The following is a 15,592-nucleotide window of genomic DNA, read 5'->3' on the forward strand; positions in this document are numbered from 1 at the left end:
GGCCAACCGCACATCGATAAGATGAATTAGTTGTCTCAGCAGCACCAGCAAAATGAGCGAGAGGAGCGGAGCCCGTGAGGCCCGGCCTGCTTTGTTTCAATTACAGCAGCTGCCAGAAGAAAAAGATAACCTCAATATTGATGGCAGGAGCAGCAGACAGAGGTGCCCTTGTGGGCTGCTGGGAGCAGGTAGAGGAGGAAGGGGGAGAAGAAGGAGGGAGGAAGCAAGAGACATGGAGTAGGGGGAGGAGGGTCTCAACCAGCACCCTGTGGGAGAGCCTGGCTGGGTCCCCTGGGCTGGGAAGAAAGACCCACCTGATCCCATTGCCCTTATCCTCATGAGGAGCAGCTGTTCTTCATCCTTGCTCTTACCCCAGTTACTGGCCACAGCATCATCCCACAGAGACAGGGAGGAGGAGTTCATCTCCCCAGGACTTGGGGCACAAATTCAGCTCAGAGCATCATCAGCAGGACATGTACCATGGCATGGCATCACATAACACTGAGCAGAAAAAGCACCTCTTGCTCCCCACTCAGGCTGTAGGGCCCAGACAGAAGATGGAGAATTCAGGACAGGTATGGGATGATGGATGGAGCTGGAGTGAAGGGCTACAGGGCTGAGACAGGCATGGGGGTGACCCGGGGTGCAGACAGGCATGACTGCCTGCCAGGGACGCAGAACCCAGCTGCCTGAGGGCTGGGTGGCCCCAGCACTGCATGCAATGGAGACCAGGCTGGGCAATGAGGACAAGATGCCCAAGATGATCTTGAACTGCATGTGGGAACTTCAGCCCCACAACAGCCATTCCAGGCAGGCACCCCAACATTACACCTACACCCTGGAGATCGGGGTGCTGAGCCAAACTTCCTCCTGGAATGTCCTGCACTGGGAGGGGACTAAGCCCTGGGTTCCCATCTGGCAGGAGGTAACCAGAAGGTATGAAGACATAAGGGTCTCTTTGGTCTTCAACCCATTCAACTCCAAGATCTCTGCGCCAGGGAATGCAAGTCACCACCGGCATTTGCTTTGTGGGGTCCACAGGCAGCCCCAAGTCCCTCCCTGTGTCCAGAGAAAAGTCCAGGGCCAGCCCAGCGCCGAGCGAGCCCCCCACCCCCTCTGGGGAAGAGGCACCAGAGACCAGGCTGAGCAGGGTTCGCTTCACAGAGGTTTTATTCGTACTCCAGACCTCCGCATCACCCTCCCATCTTGCTTCTCCCCCAGGAGAGAGCCCAGGATCCTCACCCCTGTCCTCCCAGGGCTGTGGGCCTTGGATACAGCCTCCAGGTCTCCAAAAGGGGACAAGGCCACCATCTTGCGGCCACCCATCAGCACTGCACATACCCGTGTGCAAGGCCTGCAGGGTCCCCAGGGTGTGACAACTGTGGGGTACAGGGTTTGGAGCATGGGGTGCTGCGACCTCCTACCACTGCTAATGCCCCCATCCCCTGGAATCACGTCCTGCGGGGCACACGCTGTTCCTCCCCTCGCTCCCCGGCCAGGACACCCAGGGGTGCCAGGACACCCAGGGGTGCCAGGGCGGGCAGAGCATGCTGGCAGTGCTGCTCCTGTCCCAGTTCTGGCCCCTCCACCCCTGCGCTGCCGCTCCGTGCAGTGTCAGCCAGCAGTGACCGAGGACCTCCCGGTTTGCACAGCGGGCTTCATTGAGCCTGGAAAGGCAGGAGGCAGCAGCGGAAGGGTCAGAATCAAGCCCTGGGGCTGAAAAGGCAGCACCTTGCGGGGGTCTGAGGGGAATTTTCTTCCCTGGTCACAGCGTGGGAGTATGACCTGCATGGGTGATGCTGGAGGGGGTTGTTATGCCAACGCTGCTGGTGACCAGCAGCCCAAAGCAAGTCCTTTTGTGCCTCTGGGAAGTGAGTTGGCATGGTCTGCACACTACGGGGTTCTTCTGCAAGGCTGCCCAGCCTGGCTTAGTGCTCATTTCCCTCCTTCTGCTCCTGCCCCTTGGTGATGTGGCTGGCTGCGGTCTCCGTGGTGGCGACGAGCATGGGCAGCAGGTTCATGGTCCCCACTCAGCTCTCTGGCTCTCTCGCTGCTGACCTTGTGGTGGTGGTGAGGATGGAGGGGGTTGTGCTGGTGGATGGGGGTCTCTGACTCCTTCCCCCCTTGTTCAGGAAGTGGGCTCAGGGTTACGGGGACTTCCATGGTAGCATTAGCCTGGGGAAAGCAACACAAGGGCTGGTGCAGTATGTGAACATACAGAGCCCCACAGCGAGCCTGTGAGCGCGTCTCTGAGCTGGGATGAAAGCAGAAAAGCATCCATCTACAGAAAGCTGTGTGGGTCAGAGCAAAGGCTCTCCAGCCCTAACCCAGGGAGGACAGGAGAGGCTGGAGCACACAGAGCACAAGCCTCTGTACCTACATCCCTTGGCTCAAGCTGTCTGTGGTCCAGGGAGGGACTTTGCATTTAGTATTTTGGATTTAATTTTATGGATTTAATATTATGGATTTTTCTCGTAGGGCGTGACTAATCGCCTACTGAGTCCAGAGCTTTGTCCTTGTCTTTGCTGTGAGCTTGCCACCTCTGGGTTCATTGCCTGCCCCTTTCATAGCAGAACAGCCAGCAACATTAGTTAGCTTATCCAGACCTGGGCTCTGACCCCTTTAGTCCCCTTCTTCTCCACCTGAAAGCTCTAACCTATTTAACTGCTCTTCTTCCAAACCTTTAATCACCTTCTCTCTCAGCTGTGGCTGCCAGCCCAGAGCTCATCGCCAATGTGAAGATAAGGTTGTTTTTTCCCTAATGTGCAATGCCAGAGGAGACAAGGGACCCGGCTCTGGAGAGCATCCCTGCTCCTTACCTCCTGGGTGGTGTTGGGGTAGAGGGAGCAGTTGCCACAGAAGTCCTTGCTGTGGGTGAAGCGGATGGCCGACTCTACATAGGGGAAGTGGAGGAAGCTGTAGGGCAGCTGGATGTGGAAAGCCAGGCGGCCGCACCTGCGGGGAGAAGCCATGTCCCAGCTCGGGGCAGGTCTGGGGTCACCCAGCCCAGCCATGGGGGGCTTTGGGAAGCCCACCAGACACTCCATAACCCCACAGAAAAGCCTCAGCTGAGATGCGGGATGCTCACCGGTCATAGACAAGGAAGTCGTCCTGGTAACCCCCCAGGACCTGCCAGACGTCGGGTTCCTCTGGCTCCGGCTGGAAGACGGGGACCCCCGGGGGGGCCTGGCGCTTCAGCTCCCCAAACATGACACGGGAGAGTGGCGCCTTCTCATTGACAATCATGTAGCGGACGTCGGCCATGCCCTGCCGGGCCAGCCTCTCCCGCAGGCCCCCGAGGCTGTGGGGAAGGAGGTGCTGAGAGGGGGCTGCCCAGGTCGGGGGGACCACCGTGCTGACCCCAGCATGGCAGGGCTGGAGCGGGGGCAGGGGGAGCAGGGCTCACCTGCGGGCCTGCTGCAGGCAGAAGTGTCAGCTGGCCTTCAGCAGGGCCACCACCGTCACCTGCCCCACCGCCCCCGCCATGGGGCTCGAGCCGTTGACGCTCCAGACTGGCGCCTCTCGGCAGAGCTGGCTGCTGTTGGCCACCCCCTCGGAGGCCAATGCCAGCCCCAGCCCCAGCCCCAGCCAGGCGGCCAGGGCCAGCACCCCCAGCCCCATCCTGGACACCCGGCCCTGGCAGGAGGAAACGTGGCATTAGTCTCCACTCTACCCCAGAGCTCAACCCAACAAGAGCCTCCTAACCCCGCTGCAACCCCAAATCGCTCCCCCAGATCCCCTTCTGGGGCAGGCAAAGGCTGGTGGGCAGTTTCATACTGGTCCCAGCACAGCACTGGGAGCTGGGACACCCATGGGTGAGGAAAGGGGGATGAGGTGGGAGGATGAGATGCACCCTCGACACTGGCTTTTGCCGGCACCTGCTGCCACCGCCAGGTGCCCCAGTCTCCTCCAGCGGCAAGGCACCCACTCATGCCTTGTGGGGGAAGGTCCCACTCCCCCTATGGGAATTATCCACCTCCCTAACCCCAAAAGCCAGACATAGGCATGGTCTGGGGTCTGTCTTTGTCCCAGGGGTGGGCAGGGATGCAACCCCCATCATCCTGGCTGAGGACAGGGAGTCAGTGGGACAAGGATGGTTTCACCTTCAAGTCACCTTGAGAGTCCTTGATGCCCACAAAGCGCTTGAGGGGTGCACAGAGCCTTTAACCCCCCTATCCCTAATATCTGCCAGAGGCCCCTTCTCCCACAACCCCCTAACCCTGCCCACCCCGAGATACACCCTGTCCCTCCAGGATACAGCACATTCAATGGACAGGGGGAGGACACGGGGCTGGGGGATGATCCCGGGAGCTGGGGAGGGAGCAGGGAGCTGCAGGGTCTGGTCAGGATGGATGTACCCCGAACCCCCCAGCCCGCTCCCCCGCGAGAACGGGCCCTCAATACCGCACTTCTCCTCACTGTTGTCCTCCGGCCAGACCTCGCTCCCAGCCCCAGCAGCTCTTGGCAATGCCTCGCTGGCCCTGGTCTCCCTTTATCTCCTGTCCACTCTCTCCGCCCCAGAGGGAGGAGAAGAACCCAGCTGGAGCAGCGGGGATTCCTCCCCAGCCACCACCGCCTGCCTTGGGGACAGCAACAAGGCAGGCACTGTCCTCCTTGGTGCCACGCAGCTTCAGGGTCCTGCTGCCGCAGCCCAGACCAAGCCGTGCTGGGGCAAAGCCGTGCCTGGTGCTGGGCTGGCACAGGGGGTGCCAGGCAGTGCCACGGGGGAAAGACGGGCATGACTGCTCAAAACCGCCCCACAGGCACAAGGGGGCCGGCAGCATTGCCAAGGGCACTGCTTGCACCAAAGCGCAGCAAGATCATGGAGCGACATTGGACAGTGCCAACCACGCACAAGGCCCAGGGGGAGCCACCAGTGCAGCCTCTGTCACTCCCCAGACAAAAAGATGGGTGCCTGCCCCACACCCCTGGGGTGCCGGAGCTCCCTGCCCCACAGGATGCCACCCCACCGGCCATGCTGTCCTGCCACACAGTGCCACGGTGCCTCTTGGGCTACGCTTGGCCCCACGGCAAGTCCCTGGTGCCCAGCCCTGTGCCCCCTGCCTGGCCCTACACCTGGGGGGGCTGTGGGGAATCAGCGCTCCCTTGGGAAATCACAGCACTGCTGAATTCCTCCCCCCACACCGACCAAACAAGCGCAGCTCACCACTTCAGCCTCACACGGACATCTCTGCAAATATTTGAGCAGTTTATCATACCTGGAGTCTGTACAAAAACATGATAAGGCAGGGAAGAGCAGCAGACACAGGCACAGCGGGGGCAGCGACATGGTCCTGGACACATGAAGAGGGGGGATTCATCCAAAACCAGCCATGAGGAACAGGGAGAGAGGGGATCATTGTTGGGGGGCTGGAGGGGCTCAGGGATGTCAGCAAGGACATGGGTTGGGATCGGGGAGCAGGTGTAGTTGTGCTGGGTCAGCCTGGAGCAGACGCATACCCTGACCCACATTAGACCCTCCACAGGGCTGTCCCCCTGCCATTCACACACCGCTCCACCTCGGGTCCCCACGGGTTCCCTGGGCACCGTGACGCACCCGGCACTGAGCAGGGACACGTGTGCCCGGCTGCATGCCCTGCCCGACGGGGCCAGCGCTGGTAGGAACGATCCAGCACAGACAGGAGCCGGCTCATCACCTGTCCCAGGGGACCACGGGCCACCAGCTGGCAGCCAGTTCATCTCCCCGCTTTGCTCATCCCCGAGCCTGCGGTTATCAGCCTGGGCAGCTTTTTGTTGTGCAGACACAGCCCGGCACCGCCGGGGTCAACACAAACTTTCGGCCCCTGGCTTTGAACGTGCCGGAGCAGCCCCCGCCCCGCACCGGCACGGCTGCGTGTGCCGGCCCGTGCGTGCCCGGGACAGCACCCGCCGGTTCCTCCCCGTGCGGGGCAGGTTGCTGTGCAGCCTCCCCATCACCGCCAGCCCGCTTCCCTGTCCCGCGGCGGCCCGTTGCTTGCCGGGGAGGAGCGAACTCCAGGGCCGGCCCCCGCCCGGCATCCCCTTCGCCCGCAGCCTTGACCCCGGTGAGCCGCAGGCGGGGCCCGGTCCTGCGAGGGGTGGCAGGACTGGGGGGGCCGGGGGCGCAGCTGGGAGAGGGGACGGCGGGAGCAGGGCGGGAGCGATGCTGGTCACACAGCGTGCAGCTGGGAAAGGAGGGGGGGAAGGAGGGACGGACGGAGGGAGGGACGGGCGGAGGGAGGGAGCACCGGCCCCTGCCCATGTGCTCGCCGGCGCAGCGGCCCCAGTGAGGATCCCCCCTCCCTGGGCTGGTGTGGAGCAGCTGGGGGTCCCGACGGGGTGCCGCTGGGCCCCCTGCTCCCCGCCGGCAGATGGGGTGCCCGGGTGCTGGGGCTGCTCCCCAGCCTGGCAGAGCCCTGTGCCCACGCAGGCAGCACTCAGTGCACAGCCCGTTTGGTGGGGGCAGGTGGAAGGGGGTATTTAAGCAGGTCTCCCCCCATCTCAAATGCATGTTCGTGACCCATCTATTTCACCCTCCGTGCCTCTAGGGCAAGGTCACTGCCCTGAGCTCCACACTGTCCTTGCTGGGGAAGCGAAGGGCACATCGGTTTGCTGTGACCCCACTGCTCTCCCCTGCCATTTGTGGGACACCACTGACAAGCACTGGGGCTGCACAGGAGCCTTTTAGCTGTAACCAGCACATTGTTCTGTGTTTACCAGTCCAAACTCCATGTTCCTGGTTGCTGGTACAGGACATAACCCCCCTACAACCCTTGTCCCCACAATCTTGCTTGCGCACACAGCACACCTCCCGCACCCGGGCTCCCCACTGACCTCCCCGTGGCACCCCCGAGGGACACATGGCTCCAGAGGGGACCCACTGTGGCCAAGCCTCAGGCCTTTCCTCTTCTGTGACCCCAGGTGCAGGGCAACATAGCAAAGGGGTGGTGAGACACCTGGCATCCTCAGGCACCTCTTTGCAGCCAGTCCCGAATGTAGGTGCCCCTGCAAAGAGCCTATTGGCCTGTGAGACCCGCTCATTTAAAATACACGCGCTTGAGGAGTGCAAATTTACATGCCTGTGCATGCAGGTGCACTCAGGCTCTGTGCAAGATGGAGGAATGGCTCCTGAACCCCCTGACCCCGTGCATCCTCCCCGCAGCCTGCCCAGCCATGGCAGCCTTGCTGAGCCGCCCCTGCTTCATCTCCCTCCACCTGCCCTACAGGCAGCGCTGGGCCCAGGACCTGGCCAACACCTTTCGCTTCCAGCCGGTGGCCGTGCGGGAGACGCCGCGGGTCCGGCAGCTGGCCTTGCGACGGGGATCCGCCGTCTTCCTCATCAACGAGCGCCTGGCTCCGGCGCCCACCGGCACCTCTTCCCACGATTTCCTCTACGACATCGACCCCCGGGCAACCTTGGGGACAGCCTCCAATGTCTGCTTCGAGGTGGATGATGTGCCGGGGCTTTGCAAGCATCTGCAGAGCCAGGGATGCTCCCTGCCAGTGCCCCCAACCGAGGTGAGGGATGATGGGGGCTCTGTCACCTATGGTGTGGCAAGCTCCACTGTGGGCAATGTCAGCCATACCCTTCTGGACCGATCCCGTTACCGGGGTCCCTTCCTGCCCGGCTTCCAGCCCATCCAAGAAGCCCCCTCAGCTGCAAGGGACGACATTGAGATCACCCACTTTGACCACATCACATACGTCTGCCCACGGGGCGGCACCCGGGCCGCTCTGGACTGGTACCAGCGCTGCTTCGGCTTCCGCCGCTTCCTGCTGAACCCACAGGAGAGGCCGGCCGAGGGGTACGTGCTGGGCGGGCAGGGGGTGAGCATGCTGCTCCTGGCACTGCAGGACGCGCAGGACTCCCCAGTACGTGGCTGCAAGCTCGTCCTCGCCGAGTCCCTCTCAGAAGATGGTGCCAACCAAGTCGACACCTTCCTAGAGCAACACGGTGGGGCTGGGATCCAGCATGTCGGCCTCTGCACCACCGATATCATCACCACGACCAGGGCTTTGCAGCAGGGGGGCGTGCAGTTCTTCACACCCCCCTCCACCTATTACAGCCAGGGGGGCAAAGCGGAGGAGATCCGGGCGGCTGGGCAGGACCCCCAGACACTGGCAGAGCTGGGCATCCTGCTGGACACCACGGCTCCGGGGGACAAGGGCCAGCCTGGCGCTCATGGCGCACAGAGCCCTTCCCAGGAGTATTTGATGCAGATCTTCACCCACCCCATCTTCTCCGAGGAGACCTTCTTCCTGGAGCTCATAGACCGCCGGGGAGCACCAGGCTTTGGGGAAGGCAATATACGGGCGCTGTGGAAAGCTGTGCAGGTCTATATGGACCAGCAGCAGTAGCAGCAACAGCGCAATCCTCCCCCCTCAGCTCCCTGTCCTCCCCGGACCAACCCTGGAGCAACATGCTGCTGCAGAGATCCCAGCCAGTGCCTGCGGTGTGGCACAGGTTGGCAGGGACCATGGGAGGTCCCCAGGTGAACCCAGGGCCAAGTTCAGCGTGACACCAGGTTGCTTGGAGCCAGCTCCAGGATGGAGGGTGATTTCTCCCCCTCCCTGGGTTTCCAGTGAGTTATCAATCAGCCTCATGTGAAGAACTTTCTGCCACCATTCCATCTTAATCTAATGAGACTTATGCCTGCAGCATGGCTGAGGACGCTGCTGTCAGAGCAACACTCCCCGCTGTAGGGGGATGAGGGGAGGGATAACCAGGGGGCCATGGACACCACAGCTTGTCAACAGTTACCACGCAGAGCACGGGCAGCCCCTGTGCAGGGCAAGTGAGGGCCTCTGGCTCATCTCAATTAAAGAATTAACCTGCAAGCACTGCTTTGATTTGCTTTTCTCCTATTTAAGACCCACCGAGTGCCAGGTGAGAATGAAAGAGCCATTTCCACCCCTCAGGGCAGGCTGTTCCCAGCCCTGCAGTCCCTAAACTGAGGCACCGGCCCCTCTGCACACCCCCCAGGGCTGTCCCCTGTCCCTGCCAGCCCCAGGGATGGACACAAGACTGGGAAGGAGGAAAACCCTTGGCAGCCCCTGGGAACAACCTCCTGAGCTTGTGCCTTTGAAGGGTGTTACTGTGCATCACCGCCAGGGAAGCCACAGCACAAACACATTGGGAAACGGCATGATGGAAATGGTGAAAAAGGGGGATAAAACCCTGCAAAAAGCCCAGAGGATATGGGTGCCTTATTTGGGGTCACCAGTAGTTGACGCTCATGGGTGCGTTAAACAAGAAATCCCTGCTGTCCTCAGCCCAGGTGTGCACATCCTGACAGCCATCCTCATCTTCAACCACAGGCTGCCCAACAGCCCCAGCTTAGCACAGTGTAACAGAGAAAGTCACTTTAAAAACCCACACACTTTAGGAGATTTATTATTAGAAAGCCTGTGGCTCAGGTTCAGTAAAAAGAAGCGTATAAAAAGGGCTGTTGCAGGCCAGGAGGGTACAGCAGTATCCGCAGCCACTGGCCGGGGGACAAGCACAGGCCAGGCGTGCGGGCAGCTGGGGACAGGGCTGCGGGATCGGTGCGGCCACAGCCGCTGGAGAGAAACCCCTGCCAGGTCTGCAGTGCCAGAGCGGCGACTACAGTAACCAAATCACCTCGGGAGGGCTCCAGCCGAGCAGGGAGGACAAGCCTGGCTCCAGGTCACGTCCAGAGCCGCAGTGGCCACCTTAAGGCCAACGGTATCCTATCCTGTATCAAAAATAGCATGGTCAGCAGGACAAGGGCAGTGATCCTTCCCCTGTGCTCTGCATTGGGGAGGCCACACCTGGAGTATTGTGTTCAGTTCTGGGCCCCTCAGGTCAGGAAAGAGATTGAAGTGCTGGAGGGTCCAGAGAAGAGCAACAAGACTGGGGAAGGGACTTGAACACAAGAGCTATGGGGAGAGGCTGAGGGAGCTGGGCTTGTTTAGTCTGGAGAAGAGGAGGCTCAGAGCTGAGCTCAGCACTCTCTAGAACTACCTGAAGGGCAGTTCTAGCCAGGTGGGGATTGGTCTCTTCTCCCAGGCAGTCAGCAATAGGACAAGGGGCCATGGGCTTCAACTCTGCCAGGGGAAATTTAGGCTGGATAGTAGAAAGCAATTCTGTGCAGAGAGAGTGGTCAGGCATTGGAATGGCTGCCCAGGGAGGTGCTGGACTCACCGGCCCTGGAGGTTTTTAAACTGAGATTGGACATGGCACTTAGTGCCATGATCTAGTAAACAGACTAGAGCTGGACCAGGGGTTAGACTGGATGATCTCTGAGGTCTTTTCCAACCCAGTCGATTCTGTGATCCTGTCCCACGAGGGAGCCAGTGGACTGTTGCAAGGGGCAGGACACGGTTAGAGGGCTGTGGCTGGGGACACAGCAGTACAGGGGACACCAGTCCCGTGCCCCAGGCAGGACTCACCGCAGCACGGGTCCCCGGTGGTCTCGGCTGTGGAAGGAGCTGTCACAGGGACGTGGGTGCCTGGAGGAAGGCGCGGAGGGACAGCTGTGTCCCAGGGCGGGTGCTGCTTGCTCCCTGCGGCTTTGCCCCCCGCTTCCGCTTGCAGGCCTGTGGGAGAGACACATTGGGGCCAAGCCAAACCCCAGAGACCCCCCAGCCTCCAGGGATCACCTTTGAGGCAACGGGGGACCCTGGTATTGGGGACATCCAAGGGTAAAGCCACCCAGACTCAGCCCTGCCCCAGGCTTGGGATGGTCCACGGCCTGACCCCAAAGCCCATGGGGCTCCAGCACCGCACAGCAGGGCCCACAGCAACGTGGGGCAGCTCGTGGGGCTGTGCACCCTCCAGCAATGCCCACCTTGCCAGGGTCGCTATCCTTCCCACGCTGTTTCTCACACGCTTTCAGCACCTAAAGGAAGCACAAGAGAGCCCAGAGCTGAACTGCTGCTGGGTCCTGGAGCCAGGATAGCACACAGAGTTCGGGGCGATGCCTGAGGCAACAGGGAGGTGGAGAGAAGGGAGAATAAGGCCCAGGTCCCCTCGGTACCTTCTTCATGGCTGTGGACACGGCTGAGGTGTGGAACTCCTCCTCTGTCACCCAGCGGGATGGGGATAAGGCAGGGTCCAGGGTCACATCCCCATCCAGGGGCAGGGAGTAGACCACATAGGTCTGGTGGATGTGAGAGAAGACGTGGATGACCTGCGGGGGGAAGGGAAGGCACAGGAATAGGACGGCGCAGGGGATGCTCTGCTTGCCCAGCTGCCTCACGAGTGCACCGCGTCTGCCCCGGCTCTGAGGAGCAGGGCAGGGCTTGGGAGGGGTGACAGGGGAAAGGGGGTCCCTCTTCCCCCCACGCTGTCCCCGAGCACAGGGGGCTCACAGCGTGTGCCTCCAGCTCCGGGCTCACCTCTCCCATGAGCCGCAGGTCTCCAGCTGCCACAGGCCGCCCCGTGCAGGCCTGGAGGTGACCTGCCAGCACCTCCCGCTGCCGCTCCTCCTGCAGACCCTGAGCCAGCGCCAGGCTGGGGAACTCCCAGAGCCCGGCCAGGAGACCTGCGGGGGGGATATGGGGGGGTGTGAGCTGGCAAGGGGCACATCTGGGGACACTGAGCCACAGCGCAGCCCCAAGAGGCTCCGTTCCCCACCCCAGCAGCAAGCGCATCGCCAGCGTGTCCTTCTGTCCGGCTGCTCTGTCCCTCGTGCAGGTGGGAAGGGGACACGCGGTGCCTTCGCCCCCTCCCGTCCAGCCCCATTACCTGAGCTGGGTCTCTGCACAATGAGGTATTCCAGGGCGCCGTGGCAGCCTCTCCGCTCCAGCACACATGTGGCTGTTCGTGCCACCCGCGGCTGCTTCTTCACTGCTTTGCGGGGGAAGTTGGTCACCCCCAGGCTGCTGTCCCACGGCTCTGTGGCTGGTGGGCACAAGGGACAGTCTCCAAAACCTGCAAACACCGATGCAACGGTCACCACGGGGCCCAAACCCGGAGACACAACAGGGATCCCACCGGGCACCCACCACAATCCTCAACATCAGGCACTGGGGCAGGTTTTCCAAACAGCTTCTGAGAGGCAAAGGCCAGCTCCTTCTCCACCTGCAACAGGAGCGGGGACAGGTTCATCCGCCAGCCCACCTTGTCCCCATGCACGGTGACCCCTCGGGGCCGGCGCCCGGTGAGGATGAAGGATGTGACACTCGGCCCAGCAGCTCGCAGCACTGGTCTGGGACAGGGATGGCTTGTAAGAAGCTTCAAAGGGGACCTCGGGTGACCTTCTGCCACCCCATTGGGACAGCCGGCCGCCCCCAGCAGGCAGGGAGGAGGCAGATTTTGGGGCTGTACTCACCCTGCGCCGTGCTCGGCAGTGCTGCCTCACGGGGCACTCTCCGCACAGCGGGGCCTTGGGCACACACACCGTTGCCCCCAGCTCCATCAGCGCTTGGTTAAAATCCCCTGGGCGGCTCCTGTCTACCAGGGCATTGGCCAAACCCCTGGGAAAAACAGCAGTGAGCGGCATGGGTGTCTGTGCAGGGAGCTCCTGACACCTTTTCCTGCCTCCTGCCTGCGCGGGGATGCTCCCAGGCTGGCAGAGGCAGCACGGGGTCTTTATCCATCACTCTCAGCAGCACCAGCTTCCTAAACGCTCCTGCACCCCATGTCCCTTTCCCTTCGCACGCTCAGTGATCTGCCCTCAGCCACCACTGAACGCAGCTGTGGTGGAGGCAGCTCAGAGCAGGGTGGGGCGTTCCGCTTACCAGAGCCGGTCGATGGCGGCCGGGCTGCCGGAGTCGGCACCGATGCACCGCAGGCGGCACAGGACCCGGATCACATTCCCATCCACGACACCGGTAGCCTGGGAGCAGGAGCTGCAGTTACCACACCAGGAGGTGCCCGTGCCCCCAGCCGGGCAGGGAGCGGCAGCGCTCCCAGGACACGGGGACACACATGGGGCTGATCCACGGGCCAGGCTGGGCAGTGGGCAAGACACACCACAGGGGATCATAGAACAGTTTGGGTTGGAAAGGACCTTCAAAGCTCATCCAGTGCCACCCCTGCCATGAGCAGGGACATCTTCACCCAGATCAGGTTGCTCAGAGCCCCCTCCAGCCTGGCCTGGGATGTCTCCAAGGATGGGACATCTACCACCTCTCTGGGCAACCTGGGCCAGTGTTTTACCACCCTTATCATAAAAAAAAAGTCTTTCTCATGCCTAGCCTGAATCTCCCCTCTTTCAGGTTAAAACCATCACCCCTTTTCCTGTTGTAACAGGCCCTGCTAAAAAGTCTGCCCCCATCTTTCTTATAGGCCCCTTTTAAGTACTGGAAGGCCACAATAAGGTCTCCCCAGAGCCTTCTCTACTCCAGGCTGAACAAGCACAGCCCTGGGGAGCCCCCATCTTGTGCCATCAGCAGCAGGACCCTGCCAGGAGTGGGGTGCAGTGGCAGAGAGGGGAGACGTGTCCCCACTAGCCACCGAAACCCAGCTCTCACCTGCCCGTATGAGATGGACGCGATGGCTCCCGCTGTGTATCTGCCCACTCCCGGCAGCAGCTTCTGCAGCTCCTCAGCTGTCCTGGGCATCTGTCCCCCCAGCTCGGTCACCACCTGGCAGAGCGGGCTGAGATCAGGGGGGGAGTCAGGATGCAGCGTGCAACCCATTTTACCTACGCTGAGATGGGATCGCAGCCTCTGTGCCCTTGTGCCAGCAGCACACGGCCCCAGCGAGGCAAGGCAGACGGGGCCAGCACCGACCCACAGGCTGCAGAGGGATCCAGAAATGCCCCCAAACCCAGCACCAGGGCACCTTCCTCGCTGCCTCCTGCAGACGCTTCCCCCTCGAGTAGTAGCCGAGTCCTGCCCACAGCTCGTTCACCTCCTGCTCCAAGAGACACGGTGCCGTGTTAGATGAAGATCCACGAGAGCAGGGAGAGCACCAGCCCAGCAACACTCACCTCCAGGGACGCCTGAGCCAGAGCCTGCAGCGTCGGCCACTTCTGCGGTACAGAGGGAAGGGGACAAGTCAGGGACAAGCAGAGCTGTGCCCTGCAGCCGGAGATCTGCCACAGGCAGGGCACAAGGTCTCTGAAAGGGGACGCCTGTGGACACAGGACTCTGTAAGGAGTAATCACCTGCATCCAGCGGTTGTAGTAGTCAATCACTGTAGCCACCTGCGTCTGCTGCAGCATGATCTCGGACACCCACACTGCCGGGTGCAGGGCAGGGATCAGAGCAGGGGCACCAACACCACCCATGTCCCATACCGTGGCCACACGAGCACCGGCTACAAGCACTGCAGCAGCATCCAGCCCACGGGACCCCTTCCCACCCCTCACTTTCCCCGCGTGCTGCCCCACAGGTGCTCGTTCCAAGGACGGCAACTGAAGCCAATGTTTCCTCGCGTGGCCATATTGCACATCCAAATCGGGGGTAACACGCAGCGGGGGACCCCCCGCACACCGGGGCGCAGCCCCTGCCCCTCACCTGCGTACGCCCGTCTGTCGGCATCCGGCTCAGTTGCTGCCTGAAAGGGGAAGAAAATGGGGTGTGAGAAACAGGGTGACACAGGACCCCGCTGTAGAGGGGACCTGCGTATAAAACAAAATTGCTTGTGCTGTGTTTTAAACACTGTGTAGGAATCTGCACTAAAATATTTCCTCCAGGTTCAAAAAAGTCGCACCAGAGGAGCTGTCCCAGACCCAAACCTCTCTGCATGGGAAGCAAATGCAGGTAGATTTAAATCCCACAGAGGGGCTGTGCAGCTCCCAGCACCACTCAGACAGATGTTGCGGTAAAGCTGACACACATCCCAGCACCCCTAACCAGCCGCTGCCAGGCCGAGCGCACAGCAGGGGGGAGCTCTGCTAAAAGTGCTTGGTAGGCTTAAAGCAAATAGACAGAAAACCTCTTCCATGGAGCAGGCACTGCAGGGTACCGCCAAGGCAGAATAAAACAAGCCTGAAATACAACTAGACCAAGTTTACCAGGGAAAAGTGCTGAGGCTCGGATGCTGTGTTTGAAAAGTGCAGTTTCACCCTGCGTCCCGCTTTATTCTTCGTACTGAGGGACTGGCCACAGACCACATACCATGGAACTGCCAGGACCAGCTGGGCGCACACTCCCATTTCCAACACCCTCTTCCACTTCCATGCACTAAGGATGCGTCGCGCAGGTGACAGCCGCCACCTCAGCAACACCCCGTTAAGGCAGACGGTGCGATTCCCGCTGCACCTCCCGCTGCCTCCCCGCTTACCAGCGTCCTCCAGGGAAGGTCCCGCTTGCTCTTGTCGTACCAAGCCAGCAGGTTCCCGCGCAAGGCTTCGATCTCGGACGGGTCGCTGAAGAGGTGCTGGGCGGGCGGCGGAGCGGGCACCGGAGCTGAGGTCCCTGCCAGGAGAGCGGCGCGGGGTCAGGGCACGGCCGGGGATGGAGAGGGGCTGCAGAGCCCGGCTGCAGCACCGCCTGGCCAGAGGCGGAAGCCCGGCAGAGCCGCTGCCGTGCGGACAAGCATCGAGCCTTACGAGTACGCAGCGACTTCCCAGACTGGCGGCCCCGCACCTCGCACAGAACGCCCCACGCTCCCCCCAGCCCTCCCGCCACCGGGCACCTCCGCGGGGCGACGCGCCCTTCCTGCTCTGCCCCGCGGGCCGCGCCGCCCTCCCGCCGC

The 15,592-nt window shown here is 61.8% G+C and overlaps 4 protein-coding genes across 4 annotated transcripts in view; 1 reads left to right on the forward strand and 3 right to left on the reverse strand.

Moving 5' to 3' along the window:
• ZSWIM5 (zinc finger SWIM-type containing 5) overlaps positions 1–1,311 on the reverse strand; it is a gene marked incomplete at its 5' end in the record, with an annotated part of 110,493 nt that extends 109,182 nt beyond the window's left edge. The window contains one exon of the mRNA XM_080349105.1: positions 1,180–1,311. Coding sequence (XP_080205231.1) covers positions 1,180–1,311 — 132 coding nt within the window. The remainder of the gene's footprint in view (positions 1–1,179) is intronic.
• A 617-nt stretch (positions 1,312–1,928) lies between these two features.
• LOC308043234 (selenoprotein Pb-like) lies at positions 1,929–5,254 on the reverse strand (the record flags this gene model as incomplete). Its single annotated transcript, XM_080349170.1, is given in 6 exon segments — positions 1,929–1,964; positions 1,966–2,175; positions 2,820–2,955; positions 3,089–3,301; positions 3,407–3,636; positions 5,220–5,254. Coding segments are annotated over 6 exon segments (846 nt in total). The 5' UTR covers positions 5,241–5,254.
• Positions 5,255–7,146: 1,892 nt separating this feature from the next.
• HPDL (4-hydroxyphenylpyruvate dioxygenase like) lies at positions 7,147–8,337 on the forward strand (the record flags this gene model as incomplete). The annotated part of the gene is made up of 1 exon (XM_080349239.1): positions 7,147–8,337. Exon 1 carries the CDS (start codon positions 7,153–7,155, stop codon positions 8,335–8,337), a length of 1,185 nt encoding a protein of 394 aa, XP_080205365.1. The 5' UTR covers positions 7,147–7,152.
• Positions 8,338–9,417: 1,080 nt separating this feature from the next.
• MUTYH (mutY DNA glycosylase) lies at positions 9,418–15,494 on the reverse strand. Its single transcript, XM_080349276.1, has 16 exons — positions 15,447–15,494; positions 15,179–15,312; positions 14,410–14,449; positions 14,058–14,131; positions 13,881–13,922; positions 13,733–13,804; positions 13,420–13,533; positions 12,685–12,782; positions 12,276–12,420; positions 11,950–12,025; positions 11,690–11,875; positions 11,341–11,486; positions 10,980–11,132; positions 10,791–10,841; positions 10,393–10,539; positions 9,418–9,695 (listed from the first exon to the last, which is right to left on the reverse strand). The coding sequence occupies exons 4-15, from the start codon at positions 14,112–14,114 to the stop codon at positions 10,435–10,437; spliced, it is 1,245 nt and encodes a 414-aa protein (XP_080205402.1). The 5' UTR covers positions 14,115–14,131; positions 14,410–14,449; positions 15,179–15,312; positions 15,447–15,494; the 3' UTR covers positions 9,418–9,695; positions 10,393–10,434.
• Between the last annotated feature and the right edge of the window lie 98 nt (positions 15,495–15,592).

This window comes from Nesoenas mayeri (assembly GCF_963082525.1).
Source record: "Nesoenas mayeri genome assembly, chromosome: 8".
Classification (NCBI taxonomy): domain Eukaryota; kingdom Metazoa; phylum Chordata; class Aves; order Columbiformes; family Columbidae; genus Nesoenas; species Nesoenas mayeri.